Source organism: Peromyscus eremicus, chromosome 1 (assembly GCF_949786415.1).
Source record: "Peromyscus eremicus chromosome 1, PerEre_H2_v1, whole genome shotgun sequence".
In the NCBI taxonomy this organism is placed as follows: Eukaryota; Metazoa; Chordata; class Mammalia; order Rodentia; family Cricetidae; genus Peromyscus; species Peromyscus eremicus.
The window spans coordinates 7,635,272-7,651,125 of NC_081416.1; the positions used below are offsets into that span (position 1 = coordinate 7,635,272).

The window sequence follows — 15,854 nt, forward strand, 5'->3', positions numbered from 1 at the left end:
AAAACTGTGAAATAATATCTATACAAATATAAAATAATTTCCTTTTAAAAGATATTTTAAAGATATTTCCTTTTTTTTTTTTTCTTTTCTTTTCTTTTTTTTTTTTTTTTTCAGTTTCCAGGCCGAAAATGTTGAACTCCATCTGGCAGGACTAATCGATGACCATGTTTCAGACTTAACTCTCGGTCTTGCCATTATGTGAATCCTTACAAGCCCAGCTTCATTCTCCTCCAGGGTCTTCTCTTAGAGTTGTGCCTGATTTTATTACCAGTTTTCATCCAAGTCCATTGAGGAATTGGAAGATTTTGCTTTTGTTTCTTGGCCAGGAATTGCTTGATTCTCAAAGTCGTAAGAAGACATGGCGAGGAGCCAAGTCAGGTGTACAGCGCACAGTGGCAGAGGAAAGAGAAGAACAATATCTCACTTTTTAACAGTACAAAAACACAATGTGTCTGTAACATTTAGAAGTAAAAGGAATAATCATAGTAGACAAAGAGAAAAGGAAATATGCTTTGTGAGTTTCTACATAAATTTGTAAATCTAAAAGAAAAACACTAAAAATATTAACTGAAACAAAGATCTTTGGCTAATAAGTTAACAATGGAAATAAGTAGAATGCTAAAAACAAATCCACAAGAAAGGGAGGGATAGATGAGGCTCCTGGAAAATAATGAGATGGTTTTACACTTGATCATGTTGATACTTACATTAAAACTCAGATTGGCAAGCGAGGGAAAGGGCAAGTTCAATATAAGATGCAATAATGGCAGCTTGAGGAGACGAAACAAACATGAAGCCAAGGACAGGTGGCAGACCGCTTTACACACCGAAGCACCTACCGAGCAGATGCGACCTCAATGTTATGGACCCAGCATGCAAAGCTTCAGAATATATAAAGCAAACTAACAGACCAAAGGCACAACAGATGAAAGTAGAACTCACGTTCAAGATGCCAACACACCTCTCTTAATAGTTAAAATAACAAAGACAACTTTGAAGTTTGTAGGGTTATAAAATGATTAAACAATGACGTGGGAGATAATCCAGAAATGTCAGCACAGGAAGAGGCAGTTGTGTTACAGGTGAGCAGACTGTACATGCAGTACTGTGGGGAAGGGATGGGCTTCTCAATACGGTGACAATTCAATTGCATCTCTATGAGGAGAAAGCAACAGTCTTGACCTTGACCACATACTGATCCCAAATATCCATTTTAGACAGACTGAAGGTCTGAATGCAGGAGGACCTAGGACAATGTTTTAAGTGTACACAGAAGTTTCACAAATGTCCACAAAGTTTACTAGCCACAAAGGAAAAATTTGATAAATTGAACTACATTAAATTGTTTTGAAAATTATTCATGAAAAGATTTAAAGATTTTTTTTCAAAAGAAAACAAAAAGCAATTAACTCATCCAAAATATACGAAGAACCTGTAGTCAATAAACAAAGACAACTGACAGAATCAAAGCAGGGCAGGTGACTCGAGCAGGTGCTTGAAGAGGATCCCCACTGGCTAGTCCACAAGGTGTACGACTTCATGTGTCATCAGGGAAATACCAGGTTACGACAATGCCACAAGCAGGAACCACAGAGCCTCTGCCAGCATGGAGAAGACAAAGGTGGCCATTTCAAACATCTGTGAGGACTTAGAACAGAGATGCTTTCAACACTGCCGTGAATGGACTCTAAATTAGTACAACCACATTGAAATCCACCCCACTGTGCTGCTAAAATTGAAATATTTGTCCACTATAACCCAGAAATCTCATTTCTGGAAGTATGGTCAGCATATATGCACAAACGTACTTGCACAAAAAAAAATGCTCATAGTGGCTTACTTGTAACACCCCAAAATCTGAATAATCAAAATGCTCATAAACAGTAGGATGAATATTCATTAAAATGCTGGACAGTAGTAAGAAGAATGTTCTTACAGGACTCCTCCAAGGCCTGAGCATCAGTTCCTTCCTCCAGGTCCTTGTCCCAACGTCCCTGGATGATGGCTGTAAACTGAAATAAATCTTCCCCACAAAAGAAACAAAATACCCAATGTGTCTCAGTTATTTCCTTTGTTGTAGAAGTTTAGAACGTTTACTAGGTATAATGAGAATATTTAGTGATTTATTATTGCTCCCATCATAAAGTTTAAACTTCGTAGTCCTAAATAAAATTGTAAGGACAAAAAAAAAAAATGTTCAGCCTGCAAATTAATCTCATAAATATGTTGAAGCAAAGAAGTCAGACATATACAAGGTATGTTTCTGTATTTACAACTAAGGGCTAGAGAGGTGTCTCAGCAGTTAAGAACACTTGCTGCTCTTGTAAAGAGCCAGGTTCTGTTTCTAGCATGGTGGCTCAAAACTACCTGTAACTCCAGTTCCAGAAGATCTGATCCCTCTTCTGGGTTCTCTGGGTGCCAAACATGCATATGGCACATATACTTATATGCAGACAAATAATCATACACATAAAAGTAAATAAATTCCTTGGGTTGGAGGAATGGATCAACAAGAGCACTTACTGGTTCCTCTCGCAGAGGGTCTGGGTTCAGGTCCTAGGGCCTGGTTGGTTGGTCCACAGCCACCTGTAACACCACCTCAAGGAATTCAGATCCCCTCTTCTGGCCTCTTTGGTCAACAAGTATGTGTACAGTACACATTTACACTTGCAAGCAAAACACTCATATACATAAAATAAGGTCCTAATTTTTTAAATAAATATTTAAAAACAAGTAGAACTGAACTATGGGTAGCATTAGAAGTTGGCATAGTAGGTAAGTGAGGGCAGGTTTCGGGGGCCCTGGTAGCATTCTGTGTCTTGATGCTGGCACTAAATAGACAGGTGTGCTCTGTCCTCAAGCAATACAGCTAGGACTTGTGTCTTTTCTACATGTATGTTAAGGGCAACATGCCTGGGGTGAAAATGGTATGCATTGCTCCAAAGGGCCTTAAAGGAGCCCTGCAGGGTGGGAAACAGGGGGAGAAGTAAGTTCTCCAGCTTCAAGGAGAGCCCAGAGGCCATAAGTGGAGCTTGTCTGTGAAAACTACCCTTTGAATTGCCTCCCAGTCCACATGGATGGATGGAAGTCTCTGAGCAAGCACAGCTCCTCGTAGGCAACCAGCCCCTGCCTCACCCTTTCATCTTTCCCAATGAGCTGCCATCAGTTTCTCTTCTCCAGTCCTCTCCCCTCCATCTTTACCCCCTTTCATTCTTCCTCCCCTTCCTCCCCTCCTCTCTGTCTGGTCAGCATGAGAATGAAATTGGAGTCAGAAGACTCACCCTGGACTTTCTCTACCTTAAGCTGTGCTCCCTAACTACCTATCCAAATTAGGAAGTCAGTCTAAAGGCAAGCATACAGGAAGATGCAGCCCAGAACCCAACTTCGAGGATCAGAAAAGATGGAGACAGGTCACCATGAGTCCACTGAAGTCTTCCTTGGTGTGAACAATGGTCAGAGCACTGTACAAACACAAAGTTCTTCTTGTCAACAAGAAATTTGAAGCTCTGTCCCTTCACCCTGCTATCAATCAAAGTATCTCAGTGATTTCATCTCTTGATAAATAATTCCTCTGATGACATGGATGTCTTGCCTCAGGATCATAAAATCAAGATTTAGAATCCTATGAAGCAGGAAGCTTGGGGGCTAATTAGAATCGTCTGGAACTGGTCTTTGGATCACCATGAGGCATCTTTGATTTAATACCAAGTTCAAGAGGAGGGACAAGCAACAGCATTTGACTTCCGCTGACCTTCTGTGCCTCCCTTAGATCATCTGTCTTCCAATGTCCCCTGCATTGACTGGCCTCCTGTGACATTTTGTGAGTCAGAATGACCCCGCGACTGAACTGATTTCTGAGCTACAATGACAATGTTCTGAATCTTGCCTTGGCACCTGTTAACCTAGATGCCTTGCCAACGCCACTGTGACTGTCCTTCCAGACCAAGATGAGGATCCCTTCCACGATGGCTAATCTTGTCAACTTGACACACCTGGGAAGAGGAAGCCTCAACTGAAGGATCGTCTCCATAGACCACCCTGTAGACATGTCTGTAGGGGCATTTTCTTGATTGCTAATTGAAGCTGAGCCCCCTGTGGACAGTACCATACTGGACAGGCCTAGACAGGTGGGCCTGGACATGTAAGAAAGGTAGCTGGACATGACCCTGAGAACAACATTTCTCAGGGTCTATGCTTCAGATCCTGCTTTGAGTTCCTGTCCTGACTTCCCTCAGTGACAGACTATGATCTGGAAATGTTAGCCAAATAAACCCTCTCCTCCCCAAGTGCTTTTAGTCAGTGTTTATCACAGCAACAGAAAAGTAATTATAACACACTTCTATAGTACCTTCCGGTCACTGCTCCCCACAACACCAGTGCCCCTTGTACACAGCTCTGTTATTGAGGGCTTGCACGGCAGTATTATTGGCTGATACGGTTTTCTGCTCCATCAGACTTTGACCTTTACGAGGGCGGAGGCCATACTTATGCATTATATTCCTTACCTCCCTGCACATTGCTTAGTATATTTATTGCTCTTTTTGATAACACACATAATATGAGGCAATATAAAGTTCAACTCTGACAGACATACAATAACACTGTAACCCTGGCCCAAAATCTGTGTCACAGGATAACTAGTTAATCTGATGTATATTCTGCCAACCATTTGCATATTAAAATATAAAATATTAATGTCAAAATATTCTCTAAAGATAAACTCACTGTCTACATGCTGTCTTACAATTTGCTTTTATTGCTAAATAGCATAAGATAAACACATAGGTTCCCAATGAAGCCCGTGTCTCTACCTTGGTTTTTTTTAATTTTGAGGAATTATAATGTTACATTTTCCCTTCCTTTCGTAACTTCAAACCTTCCCAGGTACCTCCTTCTGCCTGCTCTCTTTCAAGTTCATGACCCCTATTTCTCTAGTTGTTGTTACACACACACACACAAATATGGACTGACCGTTTGGTATTGGACAATCAGTTGGTGTACTCTTCCCTGGGGAAGACTATTTCTCCCCCTCTGCATTCCTGTAGCGTTAGGATTGAGGCTTCCAGCACTTTCCACCTTCTGTATTATTACCATGTCTATCAGTGTCATCCTTGTTCGGGTCATGCACCTTGTTCGGGCACCCGTGCTGTCTACCTTGATTTTAATAGCTTTGGAGTATTCCATGTGACAGAGTACATAGTTTATGGACTGCTCTTCCATGGACAGAACACGCATTCCTTGCTATACAGTCTGTCACTGGGAACCTTTTGTTCATGTCTTCTTCATACCTTTTAGTGCCCATTAGGGGGTGTTTTTCAAGGAAAAATTCTAGGTTTGAAATGTTAGGACCAACAGTCCTCTTTCATTCCTCGGTTGAACTGCTGTAGTATCTAGACCCAAGAGTACCCCAGAAATGACAGCTGGTTGCCCAAACAACAAGATTCTGTAAAAAGAAATGGCCCTAAAAAGACTATTCCTGCTTCTTTTTATTTATTTTTTTTTGGGGGGGGGGGGGGTTTTGGTTTTTCGAGACAGGGTTTGTGTAGCCTGGAACTAGCTCTGTAAATCAGGCTGGCCTCGAACTCTCAGAGCCTGCCTCTGCCTCCTGAGTGCTGGGATTAAAGGTGTGTGCCACCATTGCTCAGCTCTTCCTGGATCTTGATGGAATAGCTTTTGGAGAGTGGGCCTAGGTGTTGAACTCAGTCCTTATTTTAAAGAACCAACATAGCACTTTCTCCCCATTGGACTAACAAGGAGGATCGTATCTTGTTGGTGTTTGCTCACTTTGCCAAATATCTTCTAAGCCTAGCCTAAATTAAGAAACAATATCAGTAGTAGTTTCTGATTTAGTAAAAAAGTTCATAGTTCCAGTGAAATACCAGAATTTTCTATTAGTTAACCCCCTCACACTGTCTTCTGGGAGTTCAGCTCTTTGACCTAGGGTTGTCCCAACATGCACCTGCTCTGCTTCCTGTCCCAGTCAGAGACAGTGTGGAGCTCAGTGGCTGGTGCTGCCCAACAGGTGTGAATCCCAGGGTCGGGACATGTGTGCGTGCACCTTGCTGCAAAGCACAACAGATTTGGGACAAGAATAATAGCAACGGTTAATTTCTTTACAAAGAGTTTATATATGTTGCTTGACCTCATTTTAAAGTCATAGTGAAGGGGAACAAGGATCATCACTGACTGAGGGTCAGAAGACAGGGTGATCCACCTAACAGGGTGGCCAGCAAAAGGCAGATTTGCAACTCTAACCAGGACTGGTGATTTGATGATGTAAAACACAATGACTAAATGCACTTCTGTACTGAGTCATGTGAACTGTCCTCCACCCTTATTTATGGCTCTGTAGACGCTCCTCTCCCCTGGAGTCTTACATGCTCTCATTCTCCAGTAAACAAGAAGTTTCTGAAGAAAGGAGAGGTGGCAGAACCTGGCCCAGTGTCAGCCAAGGAGCACACCGGAAGCTGTCACGCCTCTCTCACCTGCACATCTCTCTCTGCACCATGACACAATTCTCAGTCTTATCTGAGGTTGGCTTAATTCTTCCCAGATGTCGAGTCATGAGACACAGGAGAAGAGTGACTGAGAGCTGAAGACTGGACTAGGAGAGAGGACAAGAGAGAAACAAGACTTGGGTGGGGTAGCCAACCGTTTTTTCCAGTGTGCAAACGAAGCCCTCCATTTCCTCCTCAGCTCTGTACCTGTGTGAGGTGGGAAGCCCATGCAGTTACACTATTCCTAAACAGGTCAGCTGCAGCTGACAGTTTCTGCTGTGCTTTCTTGTCATTTTGTACCATTAGTGTCCCAACCGTCAGGAGTTTCTCCTCCCTGGGGAGCCCCCAAGGCCTGCCCTGCTAATCTTCTCTGTGCCCCATGTGTTTACGGCCTAGCCTCAACACTTCCCTGGCTAGCTCCTATTGATTTTCTTAGCTGTCTCACTTAATATTCAACTCCGTTTTTCACTGTTCTCTGACATCTTTGGTCTCCTTCCTTGGGGCTGGCTTCCCTGATCTCCAGGGTTCTGAAGCCGGTGATCATTCTCCAACATTGACCTTTGGATATGCTATTCCCATCTGCACGTCAGCTTGTGACAAGCCTGTTCCACAGCACCTGTGATGACTGCCTGTGGCCCAAGACCTCTGGACCCAAGAATCATAAGTGAATAGCAGAAGACCCGAGAGAAGACTAGTACCCCAACAGATTCCAGACATGGTTATTCAACCCCTTAGTGGGTCTGGAACTCTCAAGAGACCTGCATAGCAGCTGAAGTGGTAACGTTTGTTACACCAGGGATGCTTAGAGTTAAGAAAAATTTGTATTAGGAAATGGTGAGATTCCAAAACGATCTCTCTCGGGGGTAGTCCTGGCCTCTAAGAGCGAGTCCCACCAGTAGCCTGCCTTCTTGATGGCTGTTCTTGGATGACTCTGGGGCATCTTCAACCTGACAAACGCACAGCCAAGCCAGCCATTGTCCCTCTCCCCTTCAGTCTCTGCACCTCAGGAGAGAGCACATCTGAGGCTCACAGAAGTGTCAGCATTGGCGGTATGCCTCATTTCCCGACGTGATGTTACTGACACACCCGTACCTCCGCAATGCTTCTCCATCCATCGTTACTCTGTAACTTCACCACCCTTGTCCCTTCAAACCACCACGATCTCAGTTCTAGACTGTTCTTCTAGCCTCCTGAATGGCCTTCCTGATCCAATTCCTACCTCCCTTGTACTGATTTTAACTTTTAGGATGGGCAATGAAGACCACCAGCAACTGCATAAACACTTCAGTGGATTCTTGATGCTTTCAAAATTGGGTTCACGAACTTGGCCTTGACTTACAGAATCCCATACAATCCCATAGTCTCATTCCTCTTCATACTGCTACATTCCCGCCTTCTTGTAGCTGCTCAGCTACACTGTCTTTCCCTACACTAGAATTTTTGTGCCTATTGCTCATGAACATCCCTATGGGTTGCTCTGTCCCTACCCGGCTCCACCCAGAGGTTTCTTCCTCATCCTCTGGTCCCAGCTCAAACACCAGCTACCTAGAGGTACCTTCCTGACTCTCCACAGTGATCTCTCATTGTATCCTGCATTTTCCAGATTGGATTTAGATCAGAAATACTTACCTACTCTTTGTGGAATGACTATGTCCCTCCACTTGACTCCTATCTAAAGGAGTGAGAAGGGCAGAGGCCACCAGGTATGATCCTACATCCTAGGTGTCAAATGTAAATACAATGGGTCCAAATGCTCAGTACATGGAACTGTAAAGATGGGACAGCCTGATGGGAAATAGAAGGGGAAGGGAGAGAAGGCCGATGTTTAGATCTGTTGTGAACTTACTCTCCTCTATGCTTTGAACACAGGAAAGAATATTTTCTTTGATAACTTGAAAAGAAGCTATTGCTTTAGGGGGCAGTGTATATATGTGTGTATACAAGTTTATTTTTCTTTTCCATCCTTACTAAGGGAAATCCAGAAAAACTCAAGCTTAAACTAACATAAAAACCTGGTTAAAATCTGAAGAAAAGTCCCAGTAATTCGTACGGACTATATAAGGAAAACTCAGTCAACTGTGGCAAACCTCTGCTTTCCCAGATTCCTAAGAGCTAGAATGGCAAAGACCTGAAGGCAGCCTCTGCTGTTCCTCCACTTGTGTGTGCTGATCTTCTTCTAAACCTCTTCCCCTCTTTCCCAACACTGCACACGTCCCCGGAGATGTTAAAGTTTCAGAATCTTTGGCAGTATTAGTGTCACTCTAGAATCCACAGTCCTGGTGTGCTATTAAATCTTTCCAGTAAACGTGGAGATATCTGACCCAACAGCTCTGCCACAGAGCTCTACAAGAGCACCGTCAGATGAGTCTGGTGTTTCCTGGGTTCAGGGCTGCTGTAGAGTGATGAGCGATGCTCCCATGGACAGCTTTCTCCTAAAAGATCAAACACACTTTTCTAATACAGAGCTGCTACTCTAACTAGTGCTACAACCACCCCTTCCAGATCGTCAGAGGTGGCAACTTATTCTCTGAACTGCAATTCAGAGAATGAGGTTTGGGGAAGTGTCTACGAGACATTTGACTCAACAGTATGTCAACATACAGGACAAGTAAGTTGAGAAATACCAGTTTGTTTGATTTTCAAAATACCCACTGTACCTGGGGATGTAGCTCAGTTGGTAGTGCTTGTCCAGCATGCATGAAACCCTGGACTCAGTTCTCAACACCACATCAGACTTGGTATAGTGATGCATGCCTAGAGTTCAGGAATGTGGGTAGCAAGTTCAGGCCAACCTGGGTTGTGTGAGGACCTGACTCGAAATACCCACTGCATGTGATCATGACATAAGAAGTCTCACGTCTCAATTCACTTTTCTGCAGGTGCCTCTGAAAGAAGTATCCGTAGCTGTTCTAACAAGCACAGGAGGACACTGTCTATATATTTCCCATGACAGAGCAGGCTGTGGCTCACCTGTGCAGGAGTCACAGGAGCTTGTTAAAATGCAAGTATCTGAACACTACCGTTGGAGAAATTAAACCAAATCTCCCCCATGAGGGATGGAAAGGCTGAAGGGAATGCTCACAGGAGAAGCAAAAGGCTGAGTGCTTAAACACAAGAGCCTCCAAAATGGGAAGATATTCCCAAGACGAGAAAAGATACCAGACAAGATAGGCAGAGGGGGAGGCTGGGGAAGGGGATCAAAGAATGGTCCTTAAAGCCAGTATGCAAAGTCAATTTGTAATCTCAGCCTGGTAGAGAGCAGGACTGTTTCCTCGAATGTGTCAACCCTGGAAGAACCAAGAAAGCCTTCTGGGCATGCTCAGCAGCATCTGTGTGTATGTTAGAGGGGAATATTTCCACCCGGCTGAATGGTCTCTGCTATGACTTCAGAAAATATACAGAAAGCACTTAAGAAAACATGGCAAGATTCAATGTATGCTATTTTCTGATTACTATTATTGCTGCTGCTTATAAAATGCCAAGGTAATTTTTGGTCTACTGAGCACAGGCAGCAGTATTCCCATCTCACTATTCTTGTTTCTCTTTGAAACTGGACTGAAGGCCACCAGCACACAAGCTCAACTTCAGAAACTTAAAAAATACAAAAACTGCCTCTGCCTTCTCTTAGTTCTTTTGCAGGGCATCAGATATCACATTCTCCATCCACTTTGTTCTACTTGTTAGCAGGGAATATCCATAAATGTAAGAAGTATGTATCCAGTCCTGGGGCTGGAGAGACAGCACAGAAGTTAAGAGTACTAGCTGCTCTTCTAAGGACCTGAGTTCAATTCCCAGCACACATGTGGTAGCTAACAAGCATCTGTAACACCAGTTTCAAGGAATCTTACCCTTCTTCTCGAATCCATGGGCACTGTGCACATGAAATGTCCAGACAAAAAGACAAAATACCTATACTCATAAAAATAAAAATAAATAAAATCTAAAAACAAGAATTATAGCCCTGTAGATTTACATATGAAAGCAACTCTGTAAACCCTCAATTCTTCCTATTGATGCTTTGTTTCCAGTTTGTTCCCACTTGCCCCCTGAGACCCACAAGACTTCTTGAAGTTTCCCAGTACTAGCCCTAACCACCCCAATTCTACTACTCTTGAGATTCAAGACATTTTCACCCACAGAATCAGCAAGCCAAAGGACCCTGCCTGCCATGTGATCATACAGTGGGAAATGTCCAGGAAATCAAATCCCTTAAGAACATTTAAAAAGCCTTAATGTGCTCTAAAATATGCCATGTTTGCACAAGCAGAATTTTTGATGGGTTCTGAGGACTTGAGCAATTCCAAAAATGTTCTCTGGAGGAATCTGAAGAGTCACTAGGGAGAAAGCAAAATGTTTGCCATGACTGTCCCGATGCTATGTGACAGTTCAGTTCTACAGTCATTCCTCATGCAATGGTAGACTTGACATCTAAAGTGTCTTGATGTCAGATGAAGAAGAAAGTGATGCCCTGGGTAGAAGGGTCAAGTGAAGCTGGACGACATGAATGGGACTGAAAAGGGGCAGTTTGCCACACCAGCTTCAGAAAGGGAAACTCAAGGGCAGCTCTGCCAGGACCTCAACAGAGGGTGGGGTGCTGTCGGGTGAGGCCTTTGGAAGTCACAGAGAGCTCGACAGAAGGCAGAAGGCCATCCCCCGAACATTCGGCCACTCTGCGATTGATGACAGAAAATAGGATCTGGAGAGATACCTCAGTTAGTAAAGGGTTTGCTTTACAAGCGTAAGTGTCTGAATTTGATCCTCAGAATCATATTAAAGTAGGGGGTGGGGAAGATCTGTGTGATGGTAAATTCAATCCCAGTGCTGGGAAGGCACAAACAAGTAGAGCCCGAGGCTTGCTCAGGAGGAAACCTAGTCTGCTCAGCAGGATCCAGGCCAGTGAGAGCCTGTATCCAAAAAAAAAAAAAAAAAAAAAAAAAAAAGTGGGTGGTACCTAAGAAACACTACCCAAGGTTTCCTTTGCCTTCTGCATGCACACTCACACTCATGCACAACCATGATTACTCATGCACACACATGTTCCCAGAGAGACAGAAAGGGACTGGTAAGGGACATACATCGTTGTGCTGGCTTGGTGCTGAAGCTGCCGCCATCCCTTCCCATTTGCTCTGGTGGAACTTCCTTGGGCTTTCCTTATATACCATCTGCATGGCAGCCTCTCTAAGCAGAACAATGACCGCTGTAGGCTCAAAACATTGTCAACGGTAGCAGGACTAGGAGAAATGTCTATCGTAGCTGTACTCACAGGACAACGGAAGGTAACCAAATCACTTCATCCTCTCCCTGAAACATTTCCCAAAGAACACTCAATGCAGGCCCTGCCCAGCAGCACTGCACACCTGGCCCTGATCAGGCAGGACAGAAATGATGTATTGTCCATTTATAATTATCTTCTAGCCAGCAGGCAGTCAAAAGTTGGGTAGTCCCCATCAGGATTGTGAGCCAGGGAGGTGAGCATCCAGGGGAGCAATGGCAAAGGCTAGCCTTCCCATCGTTCTATTACCAAAGGATGGAGACTCGAAACGGGGCGCTCAGGCAGTTTTTAATTTATACTTTCATTTTTAGAAACTACCAGGAGATGATTGACTTATAAGTTAAAAGAGACATCTGACTGATTCTGCCTAAGAGACTTGTCAGTTTGCTGTCCATAGCTCAGATTGTTTTTAACAAAGCAATAGGAGACTATGAGGTAGAGCATATGCTTAGAATGCACTAGGCCATGGGTTCAACCCCAAGTAGCAAAAAATAAGATAAAGCAATTGGATAGAGACACATGATACACACAGACATATGGAGGGGGAGGGTAGAAATTGCTATTCTCTTAGCTTTCCCCTCAAGCCCTGTTCCTCGGCACCAGAGGCATATGCTCCAGCAGGGTTAGCAATGAGCTGTCTGAGCTGCACATGCTCTGACTGTCCTGGCAGCTAAAGAATAAGAGAGGGGAACTTCTAGGGGAAAAGTATTTGTCAAATTGGAGGAGTCCCTGTATTTCCCTGATTGCATTCCCAAACACCAGAAAAAAAGCATGGTGCTGGCCTTGAAAAGACATTTATTGAGCACCAGCTTCATGCCAGGACCTCTGCTAGATGTTTGAAGAGACAAGACGTGCTAGACACAGAAGCCCTGTGTGCACGAGAGGCCATATAACAAATAAGCATGCAGGAAAATGAGCAAAGCAGCGCAGAACAGACAGAAGGACAACAGTGCAGGTCCCTGGAGCAAGGGCATCTTCATCATGAAGACAGAACAGAATCATCAGGGAGGCGCTGCACTGAAGCCTCTTCCAGCTGTGCAGAGCGCAGAAGGACTGCAGCCAACTGTGAACAAGAGTCTTGCCCCCATCTGTATGCTTGAGAGTGTGCACACATGTGCAAGTGTTCCTCTACAGAGGCTACCCCATGGGCCTTCCACAGTTGAAAAGTAAAATCTGTCCGTCTGGCTTTAGTTACGAAGCTCAAGGCAGATCCAGAATATGAAAAACATGACCAGCTGCACATGTCAACCCAGTTCACGGCACATGGATCACCCACCATTCTACTCCAGTATCAGCTAGGGCTCCTTCTCCATGTTCACTGGGTACAGAACCCCCAGCTTCTCCTATGTTTGAGGAAAACCGTCCTCATCTGTCACCTACCAGGTTCAAGGCACCTTTCCCTCCAAACAGTCTGGAGCAGACAGAGCTCACGTTTCACAATAGGCTGGGACTGGATTTATTCTGGGTCATTGTGCCCCATTAGGGTTGCCGTGGTTACAATGGGTCTGTCTTATCTGGACTCTTGATGTGCTAGACACAAGGGCAACAGCTGTGTTGCCTTTTCTATTATTTGTCAAGAAAATGGCAGAGAAGTCAAAAGGTAAAAGTGCTGAGCAACAACAGGTCTCCAGCGTTTAAGGGAGGGTGGGTAGAAAAAGGTACCATCTGCTAGTGAAAAGTCAAGGCCAGTTCCTTCTTAAACCCACTGCTCCTGAGATCCACCAGGACAGAGGCTTGGGCTGACAGATCTTGATATGTCCAACACATAGAACAAATGCTCAATAAACACAATCGGTTCCTTGTGTGGTGAGGTGAATGTGAGTATTAGAATTCAAGCAAAGAATGGACTCTCTCTCTTTGGAAGTCAGGAAAAAAAAGAAATTACAAGTGAAACCATGTACCTCTTTGCAGACTGGAGAACATAGGATTAGAGATAGGGTTCACTAGGTAAGAAAAGGGACATGTGCAGTTACAGCAGGAATGGCAGCATGCCAGGTTTCCCCCCTCCCCCCAGAAGCAGAGACGAAGACAGCATCAAATTGCAAGATGTTTGAGGAAATGCCTGTGAAGAAGAGGAAGGGGACAGAGAGACACCTTTGAACCACAAGGCAATTCTAGCAGCAATGGGGGAGGGGGCTGGGAGAAGATTGAGCAAGAGGTGCTAAGGAGAGCAGAACAACCCTGGAAAAGACTGGGGCAGGGGGATGGACAGGCTCTGGGTAAAGGTCCCCATTGAGGAGTCCATCCTAAGCAGCAATGACAACTCCAATGTCCCCACTACACTCGGTCACCAGCCAGGAAGGGCCCGAGGCAAGTGCAGTCACAACATGAATATCACAGTGAATCTAGAACTGAGAGCCCCTGCTCAGCAACGCTCCCATGCCAAGGATATCCGAGCAAATCTTCCTATGATTCCCGAGCGGGCAGGGATGAGGTTGAGGAGGAAGAAGCAGAAGGTCCCTGGGAGACTGGAGCCATTGTGTGCAGATGTGGAGAATGTCTGCAGAGCACCAAGGCAAGACAAGGAGGTGGCTGGAAAACTATGTCTCCACTGATTTTCTGTCCATTATATCTACTTGCCTTCTTCCATCAGCACAGAACCAGCCTAGATTCCCTTGCAGCTAGTAGCAGCCCTAGGACCCAGTTCTGGCCAGTGAGGTATAAACATGGAAGCAGAAATCTACTTTATTTTCCAGTTGAAAAATAAATAGACATTCATGTGACTGGTTTCTTCCTTTCCCATCTAGAGCATGGACCCGAGGCAGGCAGGAGAAGCATGCTACCACGTGATGATAAGCCTGAGAGTAGAGTCTACCCACTAGAGATGATGGAGTGCAGAGACAGATAATGCCTGGAAATTTGGCAGCATAGTGAAGAAGCTGAATGCAGATATCCTACACCCAGAACTCTTATAACAGAAAAATAACCCCCATATGTGGTGATATGTTGTGTACCCCGATAAAGCTTGCCTGGGAATCACAGGACAAAGCCAGCCACTGTCTTAAACATAGAGGTCAGGCAATGGTAGCACACGCCTTTAATCCTAGCATTCGGGAGGCAGAGATCCATCTGAATCTCTGTGAGTTCAAGGCCACACTGGGAACAGACCCAGGCGTGGTGGCACACCTTTAATCCCAGCACTAGGAAGGAAGGAAGATGGCAGGGCACAGAAAGGCATATAAGGCATGAATAAATAGGAAGTCTTGTTCTTGAGGCTGAGGATTTTGTAGAGATAAGAAAGTGACTGGCTTGTTCTGTTTCTCTGATCTTTCAGCCTTCACCCCAATATCTGGCTCTGGTTTTTTTTTTTAATTGTTATAAGACCTTTTAAGATTTGTGTTACACCCATAGAGTTCATCTGTGAAGTCAAGCTAGCATTCAATAGCCAGAACCCAAGTCCCAAGCAACCCAGAAGAAATTCAGGGGGAGAACATCTTTGAAGCCAGTGATGGACTGCCTCCTCCATCTTTGCATATGACATCCAGTAAAATCACATGACCAACCAATGTTGTTGTATACCCTTGATAGGAAAGGCGTTTACAAAGAGGAGTGGGCATTTGAGGTTACTCTGTCTTTAAAGTGCATCTAGGGTAAGAGAAGAAACAATTCCAAAAGAGCTTTGACATCTATACTACAAAAGGGCAAATTCCAGCTCTGCCCTCTCATGGGATGCAAAGCAGCTAAGCAAACAGGCAGCTAAGTGCCATGCTAATCTCTGTGTTAACCTTTACATTCTGCATTTACTCAAAACCAGCTTAACATTTCACTCTCAAGTCATTCTCTTCAACACACACACACACACACACACACACACACACACACACACACACACCACACACACACACACACACACACACACGTGTTCCATGGAAGTTCAGTAATAGTCGTACTGTTTTTCCATTTCTACCAGGAAGACTTGGTTTTTCCTGCCCCCCAGACAGCCTCTAGCACTCATATGAACTTAGCTCTTGAAATGAGGTCTGTTTTTATTAGCTGACTTAACGTCAACCACAAACTTGAAGAATTTAAATCTGTTGTAAGAACGCCTTCCCTGGTTGATGTACATATCTGTCCCCTCCTCATAA

General features: G+C 44.4%; 1 protein-coding gene across 1 annotated transcript; it reads right to left on the bottom strand.

The window, feature by feature from the left end:
- Nucleotides 1-206: 206 nt before the first annotated feature.
- LOC131895490 (putative ribosomal protein eL39-like 5) lies at nt 207-4,162 on the bottom strand. The gene is made up of 2 exons (XM_059245934.1): nt 4,140-4,162; nt 207-339 (listed from the first exon to the last, which is right to left on the bottom strand). The coding sequence occupies exons 1-2, from the start codon at nt 4,160-4,162 to the stop codon at nt 207-209; spliced, it is 156 nt and encodes a 51-aa protein (XP_059101917.1).
- Nucleotides 4,163-15,854: the final 11,692 nt, after the last annotated feature.